The 25,334-nt window shown below is 40.4% G+C and overlaps 1 protein-coding gene across 5 annotated transcripts in view; it reads right to left on the bottom strand.

Annotated features, from left to right (window-relative positions):
* Nucleotides 1-680: 680 nt before the first annotated feature.
* Nucleotides 681-25,334, bottom strand: part of pkma (pyruvate kinase M1/2a) — a 38,146-nt gene continuing 13,492 nt past the window's right edge. For 4 of the 5 annotated variants that reach the window (XM_061877529.1, XM_061877539.1, XM_061877521.1 and 1 more), the window contains exons 3-11: nt 22,387-22,478; nt 12,750-12,881; nt 12,453-12,639; nt 11,227-11,497; nt 10,897-11,047; nt 10,636-10,788; nt 5,762-5,928; nt 4,012-4,193; nt 681-1,679 (exon numbers count right to left, since the gene is read on the bottom strand). In XM_061877529.1, coding sequence (XP_061733513.1) covers nt 1,573-1,679; nt 4,012-4,193; nt 5,762-5,928; nt 10,636-10,788; nt 10,897-11,047; nt 11,227-11,497; nt 12,453-12,639; nt 12,750-12,881; nt 22,387-22,478 — 1,442 coding nt within the window. In that variant the 3' untranslated portion in view covers nt 681-1,572. Of the gene's footprint in view, nt 1,680-4,011; nt 4,194-5,276; nt 5,444-5,761; nt 5,929-10,635; nt 10,789-10,896; nt 11,048-11,226; nt 11,498-12,452; nt 12,640-12,749; nt 12,882-22,386; nt 22,479-25,334 lie in introns of all 5 variants that reach the window. The other variant, XM_061877514.1, reaches the window with a different exon arrangement.

Genomic DNA, 25,334 nt, shown 5'->3' with positions numbered 1-25,334 from the left:
AGTGAAGACCAAGTATTTCAAATGTTTTCTTGGATTTTCAAATTTTACTCAAGTTTTGTCTCTCTTAGAATTAAAAATGTCGTAAGTGCTGCTATTTGAGCTACTTTTAGAACAGGCCAGCGGGCTACTCATCTGGTCCTTACGTTGGCGACCCCTGCTCTAACCACTAGGCCACTGAGTGTTTAGAGTTGGAAGATGGGAGGAAGCCGGAGTATCCGGTGGAGAACATGCAAACGCCACACAGAAAGATCCCGAGCACAGGATCGAATCCAGGACCATCGTACAGTGAGGCAGACGCACGAAACCCATTTTACACCGTGCTGCCCGGACATCTCACGTCCTTTCTTCCGCCTAGCAAACATTTCTGACATTGACAATATATTTACGAGTAACATTCACCATTGGTAGACAATAGCAGATGAACACAGGACATATATTTCATTAGTATTGAACAAAGCATAAATCACCAAATATTGTCATCCATCCATCCATCCATTTTCTACCGCTTATTCCCTTTTGGGGTCGCGGGGGGTGCTGGCGCCTATCTCAGCTACAATCGGGCGGAAGGCGGGGTACACCCTGGACAGTGTAGTTCAAATCATTGTCCCCTCTGTGTCGTTACTGTCTGAAATTACAGGACTTTGTACTGGTTTCCGGAATAAAAACACTTGCCAAATGAGTTAGGTATTTGTCTCTTTAATGGTGAAATCCAGTCTGGTGACGACACAGTACACCAGCTACACATGACCTCTTCAAGTTGCTTATACACTAGCGTAACAATCAAAAAGCATATCGGACACACGACGTAGACAAACAATACATTTTAGAATTTTTATTACCCATCATCCGTTGGGGCAAAACCCCATCAAAGTGCCCTTTTCATGTATTTTAAATCCTTAAGTGCCAACTTAGATAAGATCAGACCACAGGTGAAGGCTATAGGACACATCTAACATAAATACAGTAACAAGCTCCAACCGGGGAAGGACATCCAAATGATCTAGTTTGACAAAATAGAAGTTATTATGGATGTCCCAAATAAAAACACTATTTACTATAATAATCTAGTATTTTATAGAGTGTAGGATTAGGAGTGTGACATATAGTAAAGCATGGAGGACACTTCATACACACAGCACAGCACAAAACTCTGCTGAGGTGGATACGCCACTATTTTGTTCGATTGCTTGACCAAGGAGGAGTGCTTAGTAAACTCCCGTTATCCCCTAAACAAAGAGTCGCCATGCGCATGCACCAGTAGATTGGACCGCATTGAATGCAAGCGTCTTGAATGTGAATAAATACAGCAGTTCCTTGCTTGACGTGTGTCAATCTGAGGCCTCGTCATTGAAATTGTTTTAATGAAAGGAAAGGACGCAGGAATGAAAATTACACAGTGCTAGCGTACTAACCCACGCTAAATTGTTCTAATAAAACAGGCTGCCTGGTCTCACGGGTATTAGATTGTGTTGTAGTCGTTTACCAGTAGAGCTGAGGCGTAGGAGAATGAGGAGTGAATGAAGAAATGAATGAAAAGTGTCGTGTGTGGAGAAAAAAACGGGTTCAGGCAGCTCAAGCCACCAGAACAACACGCATAGTGTTGGTGTAACCGGACCCTGGACGCCAGCCAGTCAGGACGATGACAACGTCGCCCTCCTTGAAGAAGCCTCTGACCTTGCCTGGAAAGTAAACATACAAATCACAACTGAGTCAATCAGAACTTTGTAGTTGCACAGAATGGGTTGAAAACAACCTTAAAGGCCTACTGAAATTAGATTTTCTCATTTAAACGGGGATAGCAGGTCCATTCTGTGTCATACTTGATCATTTCACGATGTTGCCATAGTTTTGATAAAAGGACTTAATAGGGAACATCGACGATAAAGTTTGCAACTTTTTGTGCTGATTAACAAGCCTTGCCTTTACCGAAAGTCGCGGACAATGACGTTACAAGGGTGAGGGCTCCTCACGTCCTCACATTGTTTATAAGGGGAGCCTCAAGCAGCAAGAGCTATTCGGACCGAGAAAACGACAATTTCCCCATTAATTTGAGCGAGGATTAAAGATTCGTGGATGATGATATTGATAGTGAAGGACTAGAAAAAAATAAAATAAAATAAAAAGCGACGGCTCCATGCGGCGGCAGTGTGAGCGTTTCCGATGTAATTTGACACATTTACTAGAATAATTCTGGAAGATCCCTTATTTGATTATTGTTTTAATAGTGTTTTAGTGAGATTGTAAAGACATACCTCAAGGTCAGATGGCTGCAATGAACACGCAGTGTCTCAGAGAGAAGCCGAGGAGCTGTCACGCCGAATTTCTTCTCCCTACAACCCCCCCACCCCCCAATTAACTTCTGGGGTCATGATTAATACAGACATTTTGTTAACGCTATATTATAAAAATATAACGCTATATTATAAAAATACAGACGTCTTGTTAACGCTATATTATACAAACACAAGCTATGGGATGACATAAGAGGAAACGTGACCCCGGAAGTAAATGCGTCATCCCATAGCTTGTGTTTGTAAATTTCTATTTTTTTTTATAATATAGCGTTAACAAAACGTCTGTATTTTTATAATATTGCGTTATATTTTTATAATTTAGCGTTAACAAAACATCTGTATTAATCATGACCCCGGAAGTAAATGGGAGGGGGGGGGTTTTGTAGGGAGAAGAAATTTGGCGTGACAGGGCCAAGCTCACAGCTGCCTTTTAAACAGCTACTGCAGGAGGACAAATAATCCAATGATGTCTCCGGTAAGATATATATCACAATTTTCCCATCCCAAAATATGCCGGTGGACGTAGAGAAACATGTTCGCTTGACCGCTCTTTGTTAAAAACAAAGAAAGACCGGCTGTGTCCCGGTGCTAAAGACAGCTGCAATACACCGCTTTCCACCAACAGCATTGTTCTTTATAGTCTCTATTATTAATTGAACAAATTGCAAACGATTCAGCGACACAGATGTCCAAATTACTGTGTAATTATGTGATGTAAAGAGACGACTTTTAGCCGTAACTGGTGCTGAGCTGATATTTCCTGACAGTCCGTGAAGTCATGCGCACGCGTCATTATTTCAACAAGAAACTGAGGGAAATTTAAAATTGCAATTTAGTCAACTAAACCGGCCGTATTGGCATGTGTTGCAATGTTAATATTTCAACATTGGTATATAAACTATCAGACTGCGTGGTCGGTAGTAGTGGGTTTTAGTAGGCCTTTAAAGGGAAACTGCACTTTTTTTTGTCTATAGTTTACAATCATTATGAAAGACAAGAATACCATTTTTTTTTTTTTTCGCTTTTTAACATAAAAAATTCTCGTTTTTGGTGGCTAGCAATACAGTTAATGGGAGCAATCAATTCTACTGCTTAATCACTTTAAAAATGCATTCAAAAACCATCACCAATACTTAATAAAGTGTGACTGAGTCGACGGACAGTTGTCTGTCTGGTTCCGCTGGCCTGGGACGTTTTTCCTGTTAATTATGGGTAAGCAATCCATTTATGTTGAAATAGCTAGGCTTCAAGTTCCACATTTTGCAGCTTTGATTCACTTTCACCTCCCTCTCTCGACTTCTGTCTGCTTCAGCGTCTCACTCTTCCTTCGTACTCGCTTTTAGAAGCAGTAGTTCAGCCTCCACAAATTCACATTCTAAAAGATAAGGTTGTGAATCCTCATTTGTCAAAAATAGTCGTTGTTTGTTACCTGAATCTGCCATGATTAGTACACACGTGTTTGAAACCGGAAGTAGGAACACAAGTTGTTGCTGCTATGGAAACGGAATCAAACGCGCCCAGGAATTAGTTCCCGCAATGAATAAAATGACCAAAATACGGTAAATAAGCAACTAAAAATAGGCTACGTCCGTAACATATAGTAAAAATTAACCCAGTTTATAAAACATAAACTTCTGTTTCTAAGATGCAAAAAAACAACATTTTTTTCCCGTATCCCTGCAGCCTTACAATGAAAAAAAGGTAACATAAAACTTACCCATATCCATGGCAAAGTTGACACGCATGTCCACATCCTCGGCCCACACTTCATTAGCGGGTTTGGTGTAGAGGACCGGGAATATCCCGCGGTACAGGTGAGCCTGACGGGCTGTTTGGGCATTACGGGTCACGGCCAGGATGGGGGCGCGGGGCCTGTACCTGGAGAGAAGGTGGGCGGACCTGCAAAGGTACACAGTAAAACTTAGCCAATTAAAGTGGCTGGATTCTTATTTTAAGGTTTCTGGTAAGTAAGAACCGGTTATATTCAAACGCTTTTCCAATGCGTCACTCGGCTCGTCTCTATGTTTTGGGGTCAAGCTTGCAGCAGTTGGAATGCTAACAAGACAATGGATGATGGTCTCTTACATTTACTCCACAGCATGTGTCTGTTGGTAAGGAAACTTGCTATCTGAGAGGTGTGAGGAATTTCAACTAGAGTCCAGAGTCAATGAGCAATCAACAGTACATACAGTACGTATGGTGTCATACAGTATGTATGGTGTCGACTCTGCAAATTTGCAATTCTGGCTGAGCAGGTTCTAGAAAGTATATCTCATAAAAGGTTTGTACCAATGAAAGCGTCACAAGTGCCGTGACGAGTCGAGTGTGTATTGTGCAGTGAAAAAGTGCTATTGGCAATGTTACACGTGCACACTGCAAACTCAATTATATTAATGAAACATACTTGTTAATCCAAATGCTCTCTCCTTCCACCCTATTTGACTGCGCACTTCATCACACACATTCATTCAAAACACAGTATTTGGACAAAAGTATAGGGACACCTGCTCATGTTGACACCTTCGGGAATTAAGGATATTTATTATTAGTGCATCACACTTGGTTGAGCTTTAGTTTATTCCAAATGTGTTTATTAGGAGGCACTAAAAAACACATAACAGGACAAACAGTGGCAGGAAAGTGCCTCTTAAGTTGGATAAAAAAAATCTGAAAATATTTGTCTGTCTTCTGTATTGTACCCTTTGCATCATACTTGGTTGAGCTTTAGTTTATACCAAAGTTGTTTAAGTTCTTTCACAAGAAACTCATCCAAACAAGCCTTGAGGGACTCTACTAATTGAAGCATTCAATTGTCTAAAGATTAAGACTGAAATAAAGGTGTTTCTCCTGACTTGTGTCCATAAAATGTGGGGATTAGATGCACAGACATTAAAAGTCATCTGGTGCAGGAGGGCAAAAGAACCAGGAGGGGGCGTGGGACAACTTACCCTCTTTGACACAAGGGCATCCCTCTTGTCTTACCTCCCAGTCTTGGTGAGTACAATAATGGCACTAGCGCAGCACTTGAAAGACGACTCCACGGCACCGACAGCCACCGCCTCGGACGGGTCTCTGGTCAGGTGGGTGTGTCGCCTCAGCTCCTCGAACAGCTGCCTGTGGAAGGTGGCCGCCTCGGCCTCTCGTGCTATCTGAGCCCCGGAGAACCAATTTTGGAAGGGTGAGGAAGGAAGGGGGTGACTTTCTGTCATACATCACCACCACATGTCATTCACACAGCTGGTAGGGGCTGGTTATCACTCCACAGCGTCTTGTTAGCTTTACAATGTTTTTTTAAATAGACAACCAAGAAAACAACTTGCAGCTTTAATAAAGTGATGACCAGCCTCTCCCAGGTTCCTGCAAGTCCCTGTCTGGCCCTACTCTTGCCTTTTGCAGTGTTGACAACAGCGTTTTTTTTCTACCTGCAAGAAAGAAAGAAAAAAAACAAAACAAGGCAGCCGGCCTACCTTCCGGAACCCGTGAGCACAATGATCGCAGAGGCCAAGCTCTTAAACGCGGCCTCGACTGCGCCAATTGCTATGGCCTCAGCGGGGTCTTTGCAGTACGGCGTGGAGCGACGCAGGTCCTCAAACACCTGACGATGGAACATGGCGGCCTCGGCTTCGCGAGCGATCTGGTGAGCGAGCGAAGGCATGATGCAACGGACCAAAACGTCCCCACGACACACACAGAGGATGGTGAAAATAAAAGGAAGGACAGGAAACCAAAATATGTTAAAAAGCACAAAAGAGTGAACAAACACAAGGTGTGTAATTATTTTTGGGAAGAAGGAGAGAAATTGGAGAACATAACATTAACACCATAAACTCCAACTCCAGCCTGTATGATTAAATCAAATGTGATTTAAAAACATACGGAGCTAAAGTACTCGTAGAATGGAAAAACAATAGTAACTTTACATACATAATTGTTTTTCACTGTATCTATTAAACTATATCCAATTGTACTCAGTACTCACAAAGTACGTGAAAATACAGTCTGGACATCACAAAATGCCACAATTTCAGAATTTCACTTTGCATATTTGCTCTGAATATCTTCTGCTATTTCCGTTGATTCGAAGTCGGACGACAGGATGGAAATGCTTCTGCACTATGACCACATTGGCAGAGCAGTCTTACTGGAAATATGCAATAATTGGAAAAATATCTGTTGTTTATTATTCACAATCCTTATGTAAGACAAGAACACATATGCTAGGCTTATTTTATGCATTTGAAATCGTAAATAAATAGCTCCCTAGGTCCTACCTAGGCACCACGCAACGCTGTTGATGCTATAGTGTTGCAATAAAGCTGCACTTGTTTATCACTCAGCTTCAAAAATTTAAGGTTATAGATCATAATTGTTCCCAAAGTAATCGTTGTTGGCTCTCACAAAGTCTGCTTTATAAGCATTGTTGTTGATGGGGAAGGGATACGTGGTTTCAAACTCTGCATCACAGATCATGACTGGCTTCCTCATTATGTCTCAAATGCCTCAGGAATCTCTGTGAGATTGATACTATTTTGATCGGATCTATTTATTTGCAATTATACTATTTTGATCAGACTTATTTATTTGCAAACTTTAAAAGTGTTTGTGTCATAAATCAGATATTGCTTCAATATTGAGGCAATGCATTTTTCCATTTTACTAATCTTTTAAAGCAGAATTAATGACTGCACAGCCACTGTAAAAGATAATAAAACATGAGCTTACAACACTGCACACAAATATTAAAAAAACATAAGTAGTGTGAAGCGGAAAGGAAGAAATGACAGAAGCTTAAAAGGAGGTTTTGACATTTTCCTAGTTTTCACTTTGTGGTTTCGGTTTAGTTACGCGCAGAAGCACACGGCATGCACAATTAAAATGCAGGTGGGAAGTACATTGCTGAGTCGAAGCCAAACAGGACAAGCAGGACATCCATGCTGATGGTGAAGACATCATGCGGCAAACACTTGACATGCATTTCACTGATCAAAGCGCACATGTAGCACATTTTACCAATCAATCTTGCTATTATGAGCAGCAGGTTAAAAAAAATATATTGTACAAATCTCAATGAGTATTTTCATTTACTGCAAATTATTTTCATCCAAGAGTTGAAATGGGGGTTATATTTTCAGGGTGTGCTTGGGCACATGCAATGTTATACAGCACCTATAGCTTTAATTCCTAAATGGTAAATGGCATTTTTGGCAAAGCTATGAAATCACTGTAAGTTTAACGTCCACATTTTAATCAATCGCATGCTCGGGATGTGCCGATTGATCGGCCATCGATCAGTATCGGCAGATTTTCGTGAAAAGTGGCTACTGACGATTAATGCAGTTCAACACTGATCACCTCTAGCGATAAAAAATATATTACTGTATCAGTCGACTGACAAAGCTGGCTCTGAGATAACTGTACATTTCCATACACAGAGTGGCGACACTTCCCTCTAAAGTAATAATCACCTCTAAAGTAATAACAATCACCTCCATAACGGCAAATAAACAGCGGTTTTTAGTATCTTAACTATCATTATTATGTAACTTTATCCCTGGAGGATGCGACTAACCACAGAGTAAGAACAAGCCAGTAGCAGGCATGCTAATTGCTAAACTAGCTTGAAACAAAAAGTTTGTTCAAGTTAAAATGTTTAAATAAAGAGATAAAAATCTTAGTTTTTGCTTTTTAGTTATTATGTTCTACTGTTTAAATGTTGTGTAGATATTGTTAAACTGTCAATAGAAGTCACATGAACAAAATAAAACATGTGATCTATATTGGCCGATCTCACTCATTGAAGATCGATACCGGAACCGGCAGCATGAGAACCTGAACGGAACATCCTTTTCGCATGCTGATCTACTTATTTTTTTAATTTTTATTTCTATACATGTGTTGGTGTATATCTAAAAGCAAAAACATTTAAAAAAATAACTGTCACTGTCCAAATGATTATAGACCTTCCAGTGGTTGTCAGGTTTACAACAAGATTGAGAGCCAAATATGTTCAGTATTGAGGTGTTATAAAACCTTTCAGCAGTAGTGCATGTATAGTCATGTGGATAGATTATTATGAATATAAAGACTGATTCATCAATCGACTGCCATTTAAGCAGAAGAGAATGTCAATACAACAAGTTCCTTTAAGTAGAGGAGATGGTAACTAAAGCAGGAGCCTTGGTTACATTAGTAACTACATTTATTAGTAATGTAATGTGCAACTTGTTCACTTCAGGGGGGTTTTAAAATACAAACCCTGTTTCCATATGAGTTGGGAAATTGTCTTAGATGCAAATATAAACGGAATGCAATGATTTGCAAATTATTTTCAACCCATATTCAGTTGAATAACCTACAAAGACAACATATTTGATGTTCAAACTGATAAACATTTTTATTTTTGAGAATAATTATTAACTTTAGAATTTGATGCCAGCAATACGTGATAAAGAAGTTGGAAAAGGTGGCAATAAATACTGGTAAAGTTGAGGAATGCTAATCAAACACTTATATGGAACATCCCACAGGTGTGCAGGCTAATTGGGAACAGTTGGGTGCCATGATTGGGTATAAGAGCAGCTTCCATGAAATGCTAAGTAATTCACAAACAAGGATGGGGTGAGGGTCACCACTTTGTAAACAAATTGTCAAACAGTTTTAGAACATTTCTCAACGAGCTATTGCAAGGAATTTAGGGAATTTACCATCTACGGTCCGTAAAATCATCAAAAAGTTTAGACAATCTGGAGAAATCACTGCACGTAAACGATATTACGGACTTTTGATACCTCAGGCGGTACTGCATCAAAAACCGATATCAGTGTGTAAAGGATATCACCACATGGGCTCAGGAACACTTAATAAAACCAGTCAGTAACTACAGTTGGTCGCTACTTCTGTGAGTGCAAGTTAAAACTCTACTATGCAAAGCCAAACCCATTTAACAACAATACCCTGAAACGCCGCCGGCTTGGCTCGGCCCGAGCTCACCTAAGATGGACTGATGCAAAGTGGAAATGTGTTCTGTGGTCTGACAAGTCCACATTTCAAATTATATTTGGAAACAGAGGACGTGGTGTCCTCCAGAACAAAGAGGAAAATAACCATTCGGATTATTATAGGCGCAAAGTTCAAAAGCCAGCATCTGTTACGGTATGGGGGTGCATTAGTGCCCAAGGCATGGGTAACTTACACATCTGTGAAGGCACCATTAATGCTGAAAGGTCCATACAGGTTTTGGAGCAACATCTGTTGCCATCCAAGCAATGGTATCATAGACACCCCTGCTTATTTCAGCAGGACAATGCCAAGCCACGTGTTACAACAGCGTGGCTTCGTAGTAAAAGAGTGCGGGTACTTCCCTGGCCCGCCTGCAGTCCAGACCTCTCTCCCATCAAAAATGTGTGGCGCATTATGAAGCGTAAAAATACGACAGCGGGGACCCCGGACTGTTGAACGACTGAAGCTCTACATAAAACAAGAATGGGAAAGAATTCCACTTTCAAAGCTTCAACAATTAGTTTATTCAGTTCCCAAACGTTTATTGAGTGTTGTTAAAAGAAAAGGTGATGTAACACAGTGGTGAACTACTTTGGCACGTATTTCAGCCATGAAATTCCAAGTTAATTATTACTTGCCAAAAAAAAAAGTTTATGAGATTGAACATCAAATATCTTGTCTTTGTAGTGCATTCAATTGAATATGGGTTGAAAAGGACTTGCAAATCGTTGTATTCTGTTATATTTACATCTAACACAATTTCCCAACTCATATGGATATGGGGTTTGTAATATGAGAGTAAGTTTATTTGAATAAAATACTCCTTGTGTACAGGGAATATCTGGATTCTTATTCTCTTGGTTAAAATTTGGCAGCCTTCTCAACTGATCAAACTACTCTGTTGCGATTGGTTACATTTCGACCAAAGCATTTCAGGATGGTTGGGAAAAATTGCCAAAAAGTCAGACCGAAATTAAATGTAAAGATGTCCTTTAACCATTTGGAGTAGACGCATAGCTTTTCACTCTTAAAAAATAAATGGATGCAATTAATAATGTTTTTACTACCTCAAACTAACCAGCAGAGGGTGCAAGTAACCAAGAACTATTGTTATTGGTAGCAAGATTTTTTTTAAATGACATTTTCCATTTAGGAATTGCAGCAATCCCTTGAAAAATGTTCAATATTTAACATTTCTGGCCAAACGTCTATCCCTACTTCTGACCCTCAGTTTGTCATTATAAAAAGACAGAATCATGCTACGTGAGAAAATTAGAAGCGGTTAGCTGAATATTATTAAAGCATAGTATATAATAGAGAAATTAATATAACTATTACTAACCATGTGTTGCGTGCGCACAGCCTCCAGAGGGTAGTCTCCCTTAGCGGTCTCACCGCTCAGCATGATGCAGTCGGCTCCGTCCAGCACGGCGTTGGCGACGTCGCTGCCTTCGGCGCGGGTGGGTCTAGGCTTCTTGATCATGCTCTCCAACATCTAAAACCCGGGGGATGTGACAGCTTTAAAAAGCTTCAACCTTGAAATCACTTTACATAACATTGAAAAAGTGTGTGAGCATGCATATCAAATGTCCAAATTCCTGACCTGAGTGGCGCATGTAATAGGCTTGCCGGCTCTGTTGCATCGGCCAATCATCATCTTCTGTGCAAGGAAGACTTTTTCTGTGGGGATCTCAATACCGAGGTCGCCGCGGGCAACCATGATGCCATCGCTGGCTTCCATGATCTCGTCAAACCTATAGGATGGACACCCTCAGTTGCACAAAGTTTGCCATAAAAGTTTTTGGTTTAGTGTCCCCATATGTCTAGCCGGTAGCAACATGTGCACATCACAAACTTTTCACTAAAGGTTTGCTCATCTTTTTTTTGTATAAAAACACCAACGTGTAAAAAAAAAAAAACTATCATCACAAACCTGCGCACGCCCTCATGGTTCTCCAGCTTGCTGATGATCTTGATGTCCTTGCCTTTCTCCCCCAACACTTCCCGGACAGCGTGGACGTCGGCAGCCTTGCGAATGAAGGAGGCAAACACCATGTCGACGCCCTGCTCTACGCCGAAAGTCAGATCCTGGATGTCCTTTTCAGAGACGGCGGGCAAGTCGACAGCAGCTCCGGGGAGGTTGACGCCTTTCTTGCTGCCCAGGGTTCCGCCGTTCTCGATCTCACACATGAGAAAATTGGAGACTGGAAACGCAAACGTGTTTGAAAGACTTGCATGATTAGGCACACATGCTACACGTCCGAAGCAAGAGGTGTTGAATAATGCTCATTTTGGCTTGAAATTGTCTAAAAGGTACTAGCAATTTCATTATATGCTTATTGTTCTGGAAAAAAAGTGTGACATCAGAGGTTTTACCGCGTTTATCAATAATAGCGTTTATCGTTACATTCTCCACTCTGTATAAAGTTATTTATAATTATGTGTTTTTATATATAGCTATTAATAACATGTTTTTACACTTGCATCATTTATAGATGTTTTATTATGACGCTGGAATACATCTGATGTTTGACCTGTATATGGAGTAGAGGTCTTAGCATAGTCTATTGTTCGATTCGGAGGGGTCTGATTCGAGTCTAAATCTCAGTCGAATCGTTCCACATTGAAATAAGCGAGTTGAGTACCAGAGGCCTCTCCATGCTGGTAGGATGTTCCGATATGGGATGTGCAGCCACTGGCTGGACCAGAGTTCCCCGTAAGAAATATGGCACAATGTGCCACTGCGGGCCTCAGGGGGGCTGAAACCCACAATGAGCCATGGCACATCCCTGACGGCAACAGTAGTGATCTTTCCGCTGCTTCACTTACAGAAACTTCTAGAATTAGACAAGTTTGATCGTCTTTTCTGCGCTCCACAAGAGTTGAAATTGACCACGATGAAGGCATTCTAAGGCCTTAACTAAACAATCCAGTCTCAGGCGTATTTAAGCGTTTTTGAGGCGTAAAATATTGCAAAAGATACCTGTGTATTTGCTGGGACCTCCATTAGCTTTGCTAGCATAAAAAAAAAAACGTTTTGCGCAAAATCAGCTAAGGGCATAACCTAGCAAATCAGATTTGACAATGAAAATCCTTATGTTGAAGACAAACTTTCCTCATTTAGCTAGAAGCACATAATTGCAATATGAATGCTCTCACCAATCTCCTTGACCTGCAGGGATATAAGTCCGTCGTCAATGTAAATCTTGCTGCCGTGTTCCACAACTTTGGTGATGTTCTTGTAGTCCAGCCAGAGGATCTGTTCGCTGCATTTGTCCTGGTAGGAGTCATCCAAGGTGATCTTGATCATGTTGCCCTTCTTCAGCTCCACCTCAGCTGTGCCGCTCTATCAAACAACACAAGCGTGATTTGGTTCCTTTTGTCATCCAACCTACACAGTAGTCTGAGAGCACAATGATGGTTTGGAATATACGGAACAGGAAATGTTACACTCACCCCCTTGATGAGTCCGGTTCTGATCTCAGGGCCTTTGGTGTCCAGGGCGATACCAATTGGCCTGTACTGGATGCTTCCTGGCTCGAAGCTTTCACATGCCTCACGCACATTCTTGATGGTTTCGGCATGGTACTAAAAGGGATTAAAACCATCAATGGATTATAAAAACTTGTCAAAAGGAAAACAAAATCTGCTGTAATCAGCAGAAAAAGCAGGGCAATCAAAATATATGGTGCATGAGTCATTGACCTCTCCTACCACCATGATTGACACAAGGAACAAGGAACATTCTGTTATAAAAAAAGCTGATCAAACTTATACAGGACATTTTACAAGACAACAGAAGGAAGTAAAAGAGCAGTAATCGCACAACTTAGGTGAAGATACATCAAGGACCATTTTGTATTGTTTGTTGTAAAAAGTGCTGTAAGTCAATATCTACTATGACTCAGTGAGCATTGCATATTTGTGTACCCCACACCCATGTGTAAAACTGGACGAAGCAATAAAGACAATGACACTAAAATATGAACGAGGAAAGGTTCCACAAGTATACCTTCATTGATCAGCTCATGGGATGAGCAGGCTGCATCCTCATAAACATAAACGCCAATGGGTGTTGTCTCATAACTGCCGCAGGTTGCACGTAGATAACAGTGCAGGGGAAAGAGCTCGATGTGTCATGGTGGATAAACTTCTTCAAACTTGTGACATTCTATGATTACAGGAGACATGTCTCTCCAAACAGGATTTGAGGGTGTTGAACTTTTTTCATGACTTTCACGGTGCTCTAAGGGCATTTTCAAAGGGCAAATTCCTGGGGGCGTGGCTATCTTGTGGCAAAAACGTTTGATTCAGTGATTAATGTGGTCAGGCTGGAAACATACTGGTGCATTGGTGGTGTTCAGGTCAGGATGAATAACACAATAGTTTATTATTCTGAACATCCACACAGCACATTAGTCTAGAAATAATGATGATGAATAGGCTGGCATTTATTAAAGGCCTACTGAAACCCACTACTACCGACCACACAGTCTGATAGTTTATACATCCATGATGAAATATTAACATTGCAACACATGCCAATACGGCCTTTTTAGTTTATCAATCAATCAATCAATGTTTACTTATATAGCCCTGAATCACTAGTGTCTCAAAGGGCTGCACAAACCACAACACAAACCACTACGACATCCTCGGCAGGCCCACATAAGGGCAAGGAAAACTCACACCCAGTGGGACGTCGGTGACAATGATGACTATGAGAACCTTGGAGAGGACGAAAGCAATGGATGTCGAGCGGGTCTTACATGATACTGTGAAAGTTAAATCCATAATGGATCCAACACAGTCGCGAGAGTCCAGTCCAAAGCGGATCCAACATAGCAGCGAGAGTTTACTGAATTACAATTTTAAATTCTTGTTGAAAACGTCGCTGAATGATGACGCATGCGCATGAAGTCACAGATTGTAGAGGACATATCAGCGCAGCACCATTTGAGGCTAAAAGTCGTCTGTTTTCATTGCGCAATTAAACAGTATTCCCGACCACTTGTCAACCGGCAGGTTTCGGTGAGAAAATTGTGGTAAAAAGTCAACTCTTAGCTGAGCTTGCGCAGTCCATGCAGCTGCCGTCGACTTCCCTCAGAGACTGGCCTCAAGACACCCGTGGACACCCCCCCCCCCGACTATCAGGTACTATTTAATCTCACTAAAACACTAGCGACACAATAGAAAGATAAAGGATTTCCCAGAATTATCCTACTAAATGTGTCTAAAAACATCTGAATCTGCCCCAATGCAATCGCCTTTTTTTTTTTTTTTTACAATTTTTTTTGTAGACCTTCGCTATCAATATCATCATCCACAAATCTTTCATCCTCGCTCAAATTAATGAGGAAATTGTCGTTTTCTCGGTCCGAATAGCTCTTTCTGCTGGAGGCTCCCATTATAGACAATGTGAGGACGTGAGGAGCCCTCACCCTTGTGACGTAATCCTCTGCGACTTCCGGAAAAGGCAAGGCTTTTTTATGAGCACCAAAAATTTAGAACTTTATCATCAATGTTCTCTACTAAATCCTTTCAGCAAAAATATGGCAATATCGCGAAATGATCACGTATGACACATAGAATGGACCTGCTATCCCCGTTTGAATAAGAAAATCTCATTTCAGTAGGCCTTAGTCTTTTATTGATAATTGTTGTACGACCATGTATGTTGTGGGAGACATGAATGCTAATATTTCTGATGATGCTTCCTCCTTTGCCAAGCACATGTTCAAGATATGTGAAGACAATATGGTACTGTCGCGCCAGGTGTTTATACCTATGGGCAGCTTCACTTATTACAGTGAAAACCACAGAACGAGTAGCTGGCTTGATCATCTGATTTGTACTGCAGATGCTCATGCAACACTTGGGTCTATGAAAGCACTACATGAGGCTACCACTTCTGATAATTTCCCTGTTGAAAACACACTTGACACTGGCAGTCACCCTCAGATAATGAGGGAGGACAATAGCGCAAATGAGGCTAGGATAGACTGGTTCAAACTCTCCTCACAGCATGTGTTATTGTATTGTGGGATATCAGATGAACTCCTGAGCAACATAAATGTACCTATGCATGCTATTCTATGTTCCAATGTCAACTGTACTGTCACCACTCACTGTGATGACCTCTGTGAAATGTACAATCTTATTGTGTTTGCTTTACTAGATGCCAGCAGACCTCTACTCACTCATCTCAGTAAAGCTAAAAGCACCAAGCCTGGGTGGAACAAGTATATAGCTGGCCCACATGTAGGCAGCCCATAAGAACTGGGTTATTGCTGGTAGACCGACCGACAGAAACCTGTTCTTGAGCATACAAATCTAAACAATACTATCTACAAATATGCACAGCAATTTGTTGGCAAGCATGAGCAAGCCCTGAGAGCTGACTCTATGGCGTGGAAACTGCTTGACAGCAATGTCACTGGCTTCTGGAAGGAAGTATAAATATAAATAGGGTTAAATCAGCATTACCATGTAACATTGAGGGTGTATCAGGTGAAGGAAATATAACTGAAATATGGAGGCAGCACTATTCTGCTCTATGTCTCAACTGTCAAGACAGTTGAGAGATTTCAGAAGAGGGTGCATATTTGGGAACACCTTAATCATTCACTTTATTTAAAATGATGATTTGGCCATTTTTTCTCCCAGTAGTGTAGGGTTCCAACAGCTATCATGCCACAAATAGTATGGTAAAGATATGTAGGACCAAGGAACATCAACATCTTAATTTCCCAGGTTTTTATTTGTCTGGGCAAACCCTGTATGTGTGCAACAATGTAAAATACTTGGGTCACATTATCAATGACAAGATGGAGGATGATGTTGGCATGCTTGGACAGAGAATAATGCTGTATCTCCAAGCCAATATGTTGGTGAGAAAACGTCACTACTGCTCTTATGGAGCAGTGTACTTGTTTAAAGCTTACTGCACCCCTATGTACACGGCACCCCTCTGGTTTGTTCAAGAAAGAGAGCTTTCACAAACTCCAGGTTGCATATGACTGTCTCAGAATCCTGCTCAGAAAGCCCAGGGGGAGTAGTGCCAGCACGCTTTTTTGTGATTTAGGGTTAAACGCATTCCACGCCACCCTGCGAAAACTGATGTTTAAATTTATATCCAGACTGCAGGGGTCTGAGAATGATCTTATTATACAGATAACCAATCCTAGGTGTAGTTATGTTAGGTACCAATCCTATATACGGAAACACTGGTATCTGTGCCTTTGATAGAATGTTTAGACAAATTTGTAAAGTATATTTTTGATTGCTGCTTTATTTATAAGATTCCTTTTACTGGTATGCACAAGCACTCTTTTAATACATAGATAGATTGATAGATAGTACTTTATTGATTTCTTCAGGAGAGTTCCCTCAGGAAAATCAAAAAATCAATCAATGTTTATTTGAATAGCCCTAAATCACAAATGTCTCAAAGAACCGTACAAACCACTACGACTACAACATCCTCGGAAGAACCCACATAAGGGCAAGGAAAACGCACACCCAGTGGGCAAGGATGTGATAGTGCTTTTTGTACTGTCTTCTTTGTTTTGTGCTGTACGTGATTGTGGTCGTTTGAGTCTGCAAAAAAAGCTTGATTGATTGATTAATTTGCTAATGTTGAACCAAGAACCCAAAGGCAATTTAAATTAGCCATACTGAGTTTAGATCAGTCAACTTATTATTACAATATTTTGGCTGTTAAAATGTTACTTTAAAAACAGTTGCATGTTTTATGCTGCGACTCTGAAAGGGATGATTAATTAGATTCCTAATACATACAAAGTGTGATCAAACTCAAGTGGTTCAACTGCAGTAAACTTGTACCAACTGTAATTCATTTAGTTGTGAGTTTTGTAAATAGTTGGCTTTTGCATGTGGCCTACGATGCTCATGTGGGGAACTGCAGCTCTCAGTATTAAAACTAGGGGCAACTAATCACTCTGGCTGTTTCCACAGGCTGGGTTGTACAGCTAGATTGATAACTCAATGACAACAACCTTCTTGTTTGTAGAAGTATATTTTACTCAGTGTAAATTCAAGGAACACAATAACAAACTGCCCACCGCCGTTCGCATTCACCTATCAACAACCGGAGCCCGCGCATAGAGACATGCTGGGAGGTACCGTAAATACCCTAAAAGAGTGGCTTAACCGTAAGAACCATAATGCGCAATGCAAAAAACATAACATTTACAATCTCCCACTTTTCTTTTTTCCTTTTTTAAACACAAAGTCACAGTCTGTTATTAATGTCCATAATTATAAAAATGTAAGACCATAGTGACTAACAAAAAAATCTTATACAAAAAAACTGTCCACAAAAGAATAGTCTCTATTCCAGTTTCCACTCTCCAACACTGAGTGCCTTTAGGAGCTGAAGTGCGGATGCACCTCGTTTTGTCAAACACTGCTCTCCTGTAGGTGCCCAGAGTATCTCTTGGATTCTTTTACTCTGAGGAAGTTTTTTGATGCTCCTTATTTCAAGGCGGAGCCTTTTCTTTGTCACTGACTTAGTAGACTTGATGGCGTCGGCAAAGGAGTGCTTATTACTGACACACACTATTGGTAAGACATGCTGTGATACGTTCCCTGTGGTAAGTTCTGCATGAAGGTCAGATAAATAAATGGCAGTGTCAACAGCATCTGCAAGAGCAAGAGTTTTTCCAGCAAGAGTGCTTCGTATGACTCTCCTGATCTTTTTTGACTGCCAATACACAGGTGAGAATCTTCCTTCCTCACCAATCAGCAGAATGAGATGTCTCCCTTGAGTGCCTCCATCTGGAAGGTTTCCCAGCGAAGCCTCACAGAACACTACTGGCTTTAGAGAACTGTCTTTTCCCAGTTTCTGAAACTTCAGTGTCACTTGTTCTGATTTTAATTTTCTCACTACCTTGTTTGTGTCATGTAAAGTCTGCACAGTAGCATGTTTTATGTTATCTGCAAGGACACATGTATCAAACATAATATCCGGTCTACTTTGTCTGGCAACCCACAGAAGTTGACCTATTTTTGATCTCAGGTCATCAATTTCACTTTCAGTCAAAAGAGCATTCCGTCTCATGGCTCTGGAGATGTCTGTTTGAATTGGCTGGAGATGATGTATGTAATTGTCCTGATGCATACATGTCACTTCATTTGCAGTGACATACTCCATGCCAACATAGCAAAAACTGTCATGTTCTTCTCTGCCCACTTGAAAGACAGATTGCAGGTGAGGGATTACTGTTGTTGCGAAAATCTGTGAACCACCCCAGATGAAATCATCGACATGACAAGCAAGCACCCCAGAAACAAAACAATTTTTATCCAACCAATAAAATTTAGAAGGGTCAACTTGTGACATCTTTCCTATAAGTTTGCAAGATTGTTTCTTTAACCTTATTGTACCAATACAGTGATGCATCATTTAGTCCATAAACACATTTTTTTAGCTTCCATAGAGTTCCTTCACTCTTAGCTTCAGGTGGTGGACGAACATAGATGTCTCGGGATAACTCATTTCCTTGAAGGAATGCTGACTTAATGACCATAGAGTGGTGTGTCCATCGGTTTTGACATATCACAGACATGAGTAGTCAAAGAGACTCTGAGGCACATGTTGGCGAGTCTTTTGGGAGATCTTTTGTGTTTAGCTCTTCAAATCCTCTCGCCACGAGCCTTGCTTTTGGAACTATGTCGTCTGGTGTGTCTTTGAGTGGGCACACCCATCTTGTGGAAATTAATTTTTGCCCCATGTTTTTTACTTCATCAAACACACCGTGTTTCTCCCAGTTACTGATTTCAGTAAGTTTAGCTGATTCAAACGACACATCCTCTGTAACAAGTACATCTTCGTGATATGATGGCTGTTCCACCCTGTCCAATGACTGAATCTGCAGTGTCAACCTGTGAAACGTCAGCTGACCCTTTTGTGCCAGTGAGGCTAACTGGCTCTGTGTACTCCAGATTGTACCAGTCCTTGTGTTTTCCAGTTGCCTTTCCCGCTCAACCTAGCACTTTTGCTGAGTGTGAAATTCCAGTGTCTCTTTCCACATACTTAATGAATTGTCGTGCCTTTAGATTGATACTTTGGTCTATTCTTATAATAGGAGGTTGTCTGTCGGATGGATCATTATCATGCTCATTGCTGTCTCTGTCATTATTAGAGCCCCCTGTCGCATTTCCTGTGTCAGGCACACTGTCTACATCACCAGATACAGTATTTGGTAGATCTTCAACATGTTCAATGTCACATTCTGCTGCATTAAGTTCTGTCTGGCTTTCTTGGCTGTCACGAGACGTGTCAGTGTATTGATCTGTGGCCTTGCGCAGTCTACAGCGATGCACCCGGACATAGGAGCCTCCATGTCTAACAAATATTACCACCCCGTCTCGTCCAATTAGCACCCCAGGCCCTTTCCATTCATTGCGGTCTATTCTTTTGTAGTACACTTTATCTCCAGTTTCTTAGTGTTTATCTGTGCTCTGAAGCTGTGTGTGCAGAGATCTCCTGATTCTGTCAGAGCACTCTGCCTCAGTAAATGCTGTCCTTGCTTCATGTAATGCTGACATGTGCTGTCCTACCCATTTACTCATGGTAGTGCCCTCCAGGGCAGGCGGTTTATCAACCAGCACAGAAGGTAGGTTTGGGTTTTGTCTAAACACTAGCTGGTATGGACTAAATCCATGCACATTGTGCAATGTATTCTTGACCATCAAGGCCCAATCTAGACACTTATTTTCTTCACTTTTAACAGGATCTCTGTAAGGGTCTGGTTATGTTTTTCAATCCATTACTCCATGGACTGTAGGCAGCAGTGGTTTTCACTTCAATGTTAAAGTTCTCAGCCATGTCTCTCATTTCCTCATTAGTGAATTCACATCCATTGTCACAAAAAAATCTTAGATGGGGCTCCATACACACTCACCCAGGAATGAATGAAGTGCCTCACAATTTCACTAGATTTTCTGTGGTCATAATGCTACCAGCACTGAACCTGGTGAAGTGATCAATCATGTGGAAGTACCACACATTTGGTTCTAGCTTGTGTAGATCTAATGCCACACTTTCATTGTATGTTGAAGCCATTAGTAGACCAACTGATGGCTTTGGTTTGGGCTTGTTGTACTTGAGACATGTTTCACAGCTGCTTATGATGTTCTTCAGAATAGAAACACTCTCATCATCATTACTTCCAGGACTAGTTAGTAATTTTCAACTGAGGCATGTCCAAACTGCTTGTGAAGTTTCACCAATACTTTCTGTTTTTTATCTTTACTCATGCCATCTCTTATGGCCAGAATCTCATCAGTTTGGGGTTCATTCTCAAGGGTGGCTGTGCAATCTCTGTCCACTACGCCTACACAGTAGTGTCCTGAAGATGTAATCTCAAGAGGCACTGGTTTCTGAAACATTGTGGCTTTATCATTCTCAATGTCAAGCACTGCATTGGCCCTCTTAAGTGATGTTTTACTTAGTAGGAAAGGAATGTTCACTGGGACCACCTCAGTCTCTATGTAGCACCTTGTTTGGCCTATTTTAGCTGGGACTTTCACTTTTTTTATGGAATGAACAACTTCTCCATCACCAAACTTAAAAGCTCTTCTACTCTGTGTATTTTCCTTTTTTTTTCTTGTCACTCTCCTTCAGAGTATGAATGTAACTGTCCAGCCATTTTTCACCACAGACTGTTCTGGTGCATGCAGTGTCAATTACAGCTGAATCTAGGGCTTCTATCATAAATATTTCAGCATTAGATACTGACTCTTTAGAAAACAATGTAACATTGCATATTCAATTGCTTCTGTCTCTTCATTTTTACATGTTCAGACTTATTTGGGAGGTCCTTAGCTCAGTGAAATGTACTCTGGCAAATTACACACTTTGACCTCCTACCGTACCTATCTAGTGGGTTTGAGTCAGTCAATGGCGCCCTCTTTTGGTCGGGTTGGAACGAAATTTCCTTCCGTTTCTTTTTCTTTGATACACATAGAAAGCAACATCTTCACGCACATGAATTCCCCCGCTGCATGTGGGCGGCTTCATATTGTCTCCAAAAATCCTTTTTAGAGCTGACTTCATGCTTGCATATGTAAGTGTTGAACAAGCTGTAAGCGCAAACTGTTTATCTTTAACATCGAGACTGGCTGTATCCAACAACTTGAATGCCAAAACGGCATCGGGAAGAACCATGTCAAATTTGCGCATTTTGCTGTACCTCTGCTCGAAATGAACAATGTAAAGCGCCATGGAAACTTTGTTTTCTCTCCGAATCTTGTCAAAGTCTGTGTATGCATCATAAGCTCTGTCCTTTTCTTCTTTTAATAATACATTATCCAATGCCTTTACAAGGGTCTTCATCCCATCATCTTTGTTCAAATAATCCGCAGGTATTTCCAAAGCTGTATCTCTAGCTCTCCCCCTCAGTGATAGAGCAACAGCTAAGGCTTGTTTCTCCTTATGCAGGTCGGTAACACGTATCCACACTTCAAGTTCATTTTTCCAGCTCTCATATGACTTCTTTTCTTCAAACGCAGGGGGGACTCTGTAGTTAGCGTTGATAACCATCCCCTGCCACCATTTGATAACTCAATGACGACAACCTTTTTCATTGTAGAAGTATATTTTACTCAGTGTAAATTCAAGGAACACAATAACAAACTGGCCACCGCCGTTCACATTCACCGACCAACAACCGGAACCCGCGCATAAAGCAATGCATGCTGGGAGGTACCGTAAATACACTAAAAGAGTGGCTGAACCGTAAGTACCATAAAAATGCGCAATGAAAAAACAGAACATTTACAAGATGACTCATCTAGCTAGGTTGTGCAAGTCAGACCAAATCAAGTCTATTCGTACTGGGTTGTATGGTTGTGCATTGTTGACATGCCTCGGTCATGTTTCATTATTGTACAAGGAACAATGATTGGCAAACTGCAAAAGGCAACATTGCACAAAAGACAATTTCCAATCTCTCTGTGATAAGGCACGTGGTTGTCAAACAATTGAACGGGATCTCTCTTTGTAGCCGCTAGGCTTGCACTCTGCTTTGTTTCTTTCCAACTGAGAGGAAGTTGTAAAATGACTCACTTCGTGTGTGCCGTGGGAAAAGTTCATGCGGGCAATGTTCATTCCCGACTTGATCATCTCTTTCAGGATGTCCACGGAACGAGAGGCTGGCCCTGAAAAATGAGCAACATACATTTTGGAAATGTATCATTGTTTACAAGTACACAGACTTATTACCCTGTCTGCAAATTAACAGTCATGACATATTGAAATATAAAATAACTTGAAAAGGGAAATCCTGAATTCAGACAGTGAATCACCCCAAAAAAGTAATTACGTGATCAAAATCAGCAAGTTTTTTTTCTGCAATATTGCTAACTAACAACCCCGAATCAAAGGATATATGAAATCGGTAAGCCAGTGCGTGTTTATTTTATTTTATTTGAGATGGCGACTTGTCCAGGGTGTACCCTGCCTTCCCCGAGTGCAGCTGGGATAGGCTCCATCCCCACTCGCGACCCCAAAAGGGACAAACGGAAGAAAATCGATGGATGGATGTCGCAACAGGCTGCAGAAGGATTATTTCTTTGAATTCTCTCTTGTCAGTCATCCACTCGTTTTGTCTCCGTGGGTGGGGTAGCAAGCATACTGTACATATCGAGAAATGCACCCTCCTAATGTATACTTAATGAAAAAAAAGATCCGAATCACCCCCAAAATCTATTCACTTGTTTCTTATTCCATTTCTGACAGTTCCTTAAAGTTTTATCAAAATTAGGGATGCAAATTGACTAATGTGGACCCCGACTTAAACAAGTTGAAAAACGTATTCGGGTGTTACCATTTAGTGGTCAATTGTACGGAATATGTACTGAACTGTGCAATCTACTAATAAAAGTTTCAATCAATCCCCAAAAAAATACCGCCTGCCGATCTTTGCTGTGGCATTTGTTGCTGCCTGGCTCGTCAAACCCTCCCCTCCCCATACCTTAATGCTACGCTATTTTATGAGATTATGTTACTGCGCGCGGCCTGTTGTGTACAGAGAAAAGTATCATGGCGCGGCAGTCTCTGGTTTGGGCCTTCTTCACCGTGTCAGGTGAAGACATTCCATTTAATGTTTGCAAAACTTGTACTGCAGAAATCCCATTGGAGGGCAAAAATACAAGTTTGAACAACAACAAATCTAATGAGTCACAGTAAATTGTCCATTGCAAACATTTTTTAAAAACAGTACAAAGCTTGCTGTGCTGCTAAGCCGGGGGTTAGCTTAAATAGTGGCAAATGTAGGAAACAAAGCCACAGGACTGTTTATAAATGCGTTTAATAAGAGGTAGCAGATTGAAGGAAAAAACATGGCGGGAGAGCACTTGGTGACAAAATAAGCAATTGTGTGAAATAATTGTATAAGCAATAAGTAATAATTCTATAACTTCATGGTTCATCTGGAAGCACAGGCTTGAGTTTTTACCTTTTATGATGTCTTAAGAGTTGAAAACATGCACTTTATTATTACACGTGACACTTATGACTACTTTATTATATGCAGTTTATTATTACAGCCTGATTTAGTTATGATCTGCAATTGAATGTTGCCATTATAAGGTACAGGTACGTATTGCACTATTTTAATACTGTCTGAGAAAAATATAATGTACTTGTTTTACTTTTGTCAATCAAAAAGCATTGTGACTGCACTTGCTACGGTTTGTTTGTAACTGCAATGCAGAATTGTATTGGCTTAGTTATGTCTTCTTTTATGCATGTTGTGCTGGACAAATCGTAGTTTTTAAGACACATTCAGAATATTTGAGTTTCTCGTCGTCTATCAATGAAATAAATGAATAGTTGAAATATCAATAAATTCCAACTTCTTTTTTGTTGTACACAATGATCGTAATTGTTACATGGGCCAGAATTATAGTAGGAAGTGTATTTGTTCTCAAATTATATTTATTAGGTAGAAAAATATCAGTTGACCTTATCCTATTTTTTTACAAAAGATATATGTATATTTTATGGCAGTGTGTATATTTTGAGCAAAAATAGTATAAGCTGTCAAATGTATTTATTCTCAAAAAATCTTGTGTAAATATACAATACATACTGTAAATTCCAGATTAAAACATGCTACTTTTCCCCCACACTTTGTACCTTGTGGCTTATAAAACTGTGCGGTTGATTTATGGATTTGTCTTCCTTTTCGGCCATAGAGTACATAGTTTTAATCAAACACATACAAAGACAAATAGTGTGTCAAGGTTTGCGCCATAGCGCCATCTTTTGGAAATAAAATTCTCACTACATTTGCGGCAAGTGTTTCTAGCTGTTTAAAGCTTTGAACCAAAAATAGAAGTGTAGTTTGTTCCTCGAATCATCCACTGTGTTTCTACTCGTATGCATTCTTCATTTACGCAACATTTACAAGTTTTACAATATAACTAAAACTATTCTTACTTACGAGACCATTCCACATGTGATGTCTTTATGAGTTTTTCATGTATATTTTTCGATGCTATAGTAATGTAATTAAGCTAGCATCATTAGCATTAGTAAATATGCTAACAAGTGTGTGTTAGTAATAATACCTCACGATGGCATTTCGGTTTATATTTTTCAAGTTTCACAAATTTCTCAGTAAATTCACCAAAATGTCACTGTGGAGTTATTGAGGCTGTTTTACTGATTCTATAGCTAGCTTATGCAGCTAGTGGGTCTATGACAGGGGTAGAGAACCTATGGCTCTAGAGCCAGATGTGGCTCTTTTGATGTCTGCATCTGGCTCTCGGATAGATATTAGCTGACATTGCTTAACACGATAAGTAAGTGTTAAAAATAACGTTCAAAATATAAAACATTCTCATGCATCTTAATCCATGAATCCGTTTTCTTCCGCACCTGTTCATTAATGGTAAGAATTATATTTTTTTATTATTGGTTAGATTCAGAATAACAATGTTATTAAAAGAATAAAAGACTTATTATACTCAAAAAATGTTGGTCTTATAAATGCACGCATTTATTTGTAT

The sequence above is a fragment of the Nerophis ophidion genome, linkage group LG02 (genome assembly GCF_033978795.1).
Source record: "Nerophis ophidion isolate RoL-2023_Sa linkage group LG02, RoL_Noph_v1.0, whole genome shotgun sequence".
NCBI lineage: Eukaryota > Metazoa > Chordata > Actinopteri > Syngnathiformes > Syngnathidae > Nerophis > Nerophis ophidion.
The sequence above is the reverse complement of the archived record's forward strand: the minus strand, read 5'-3'. Positions and strand labels throughout refer to the sequence as shown.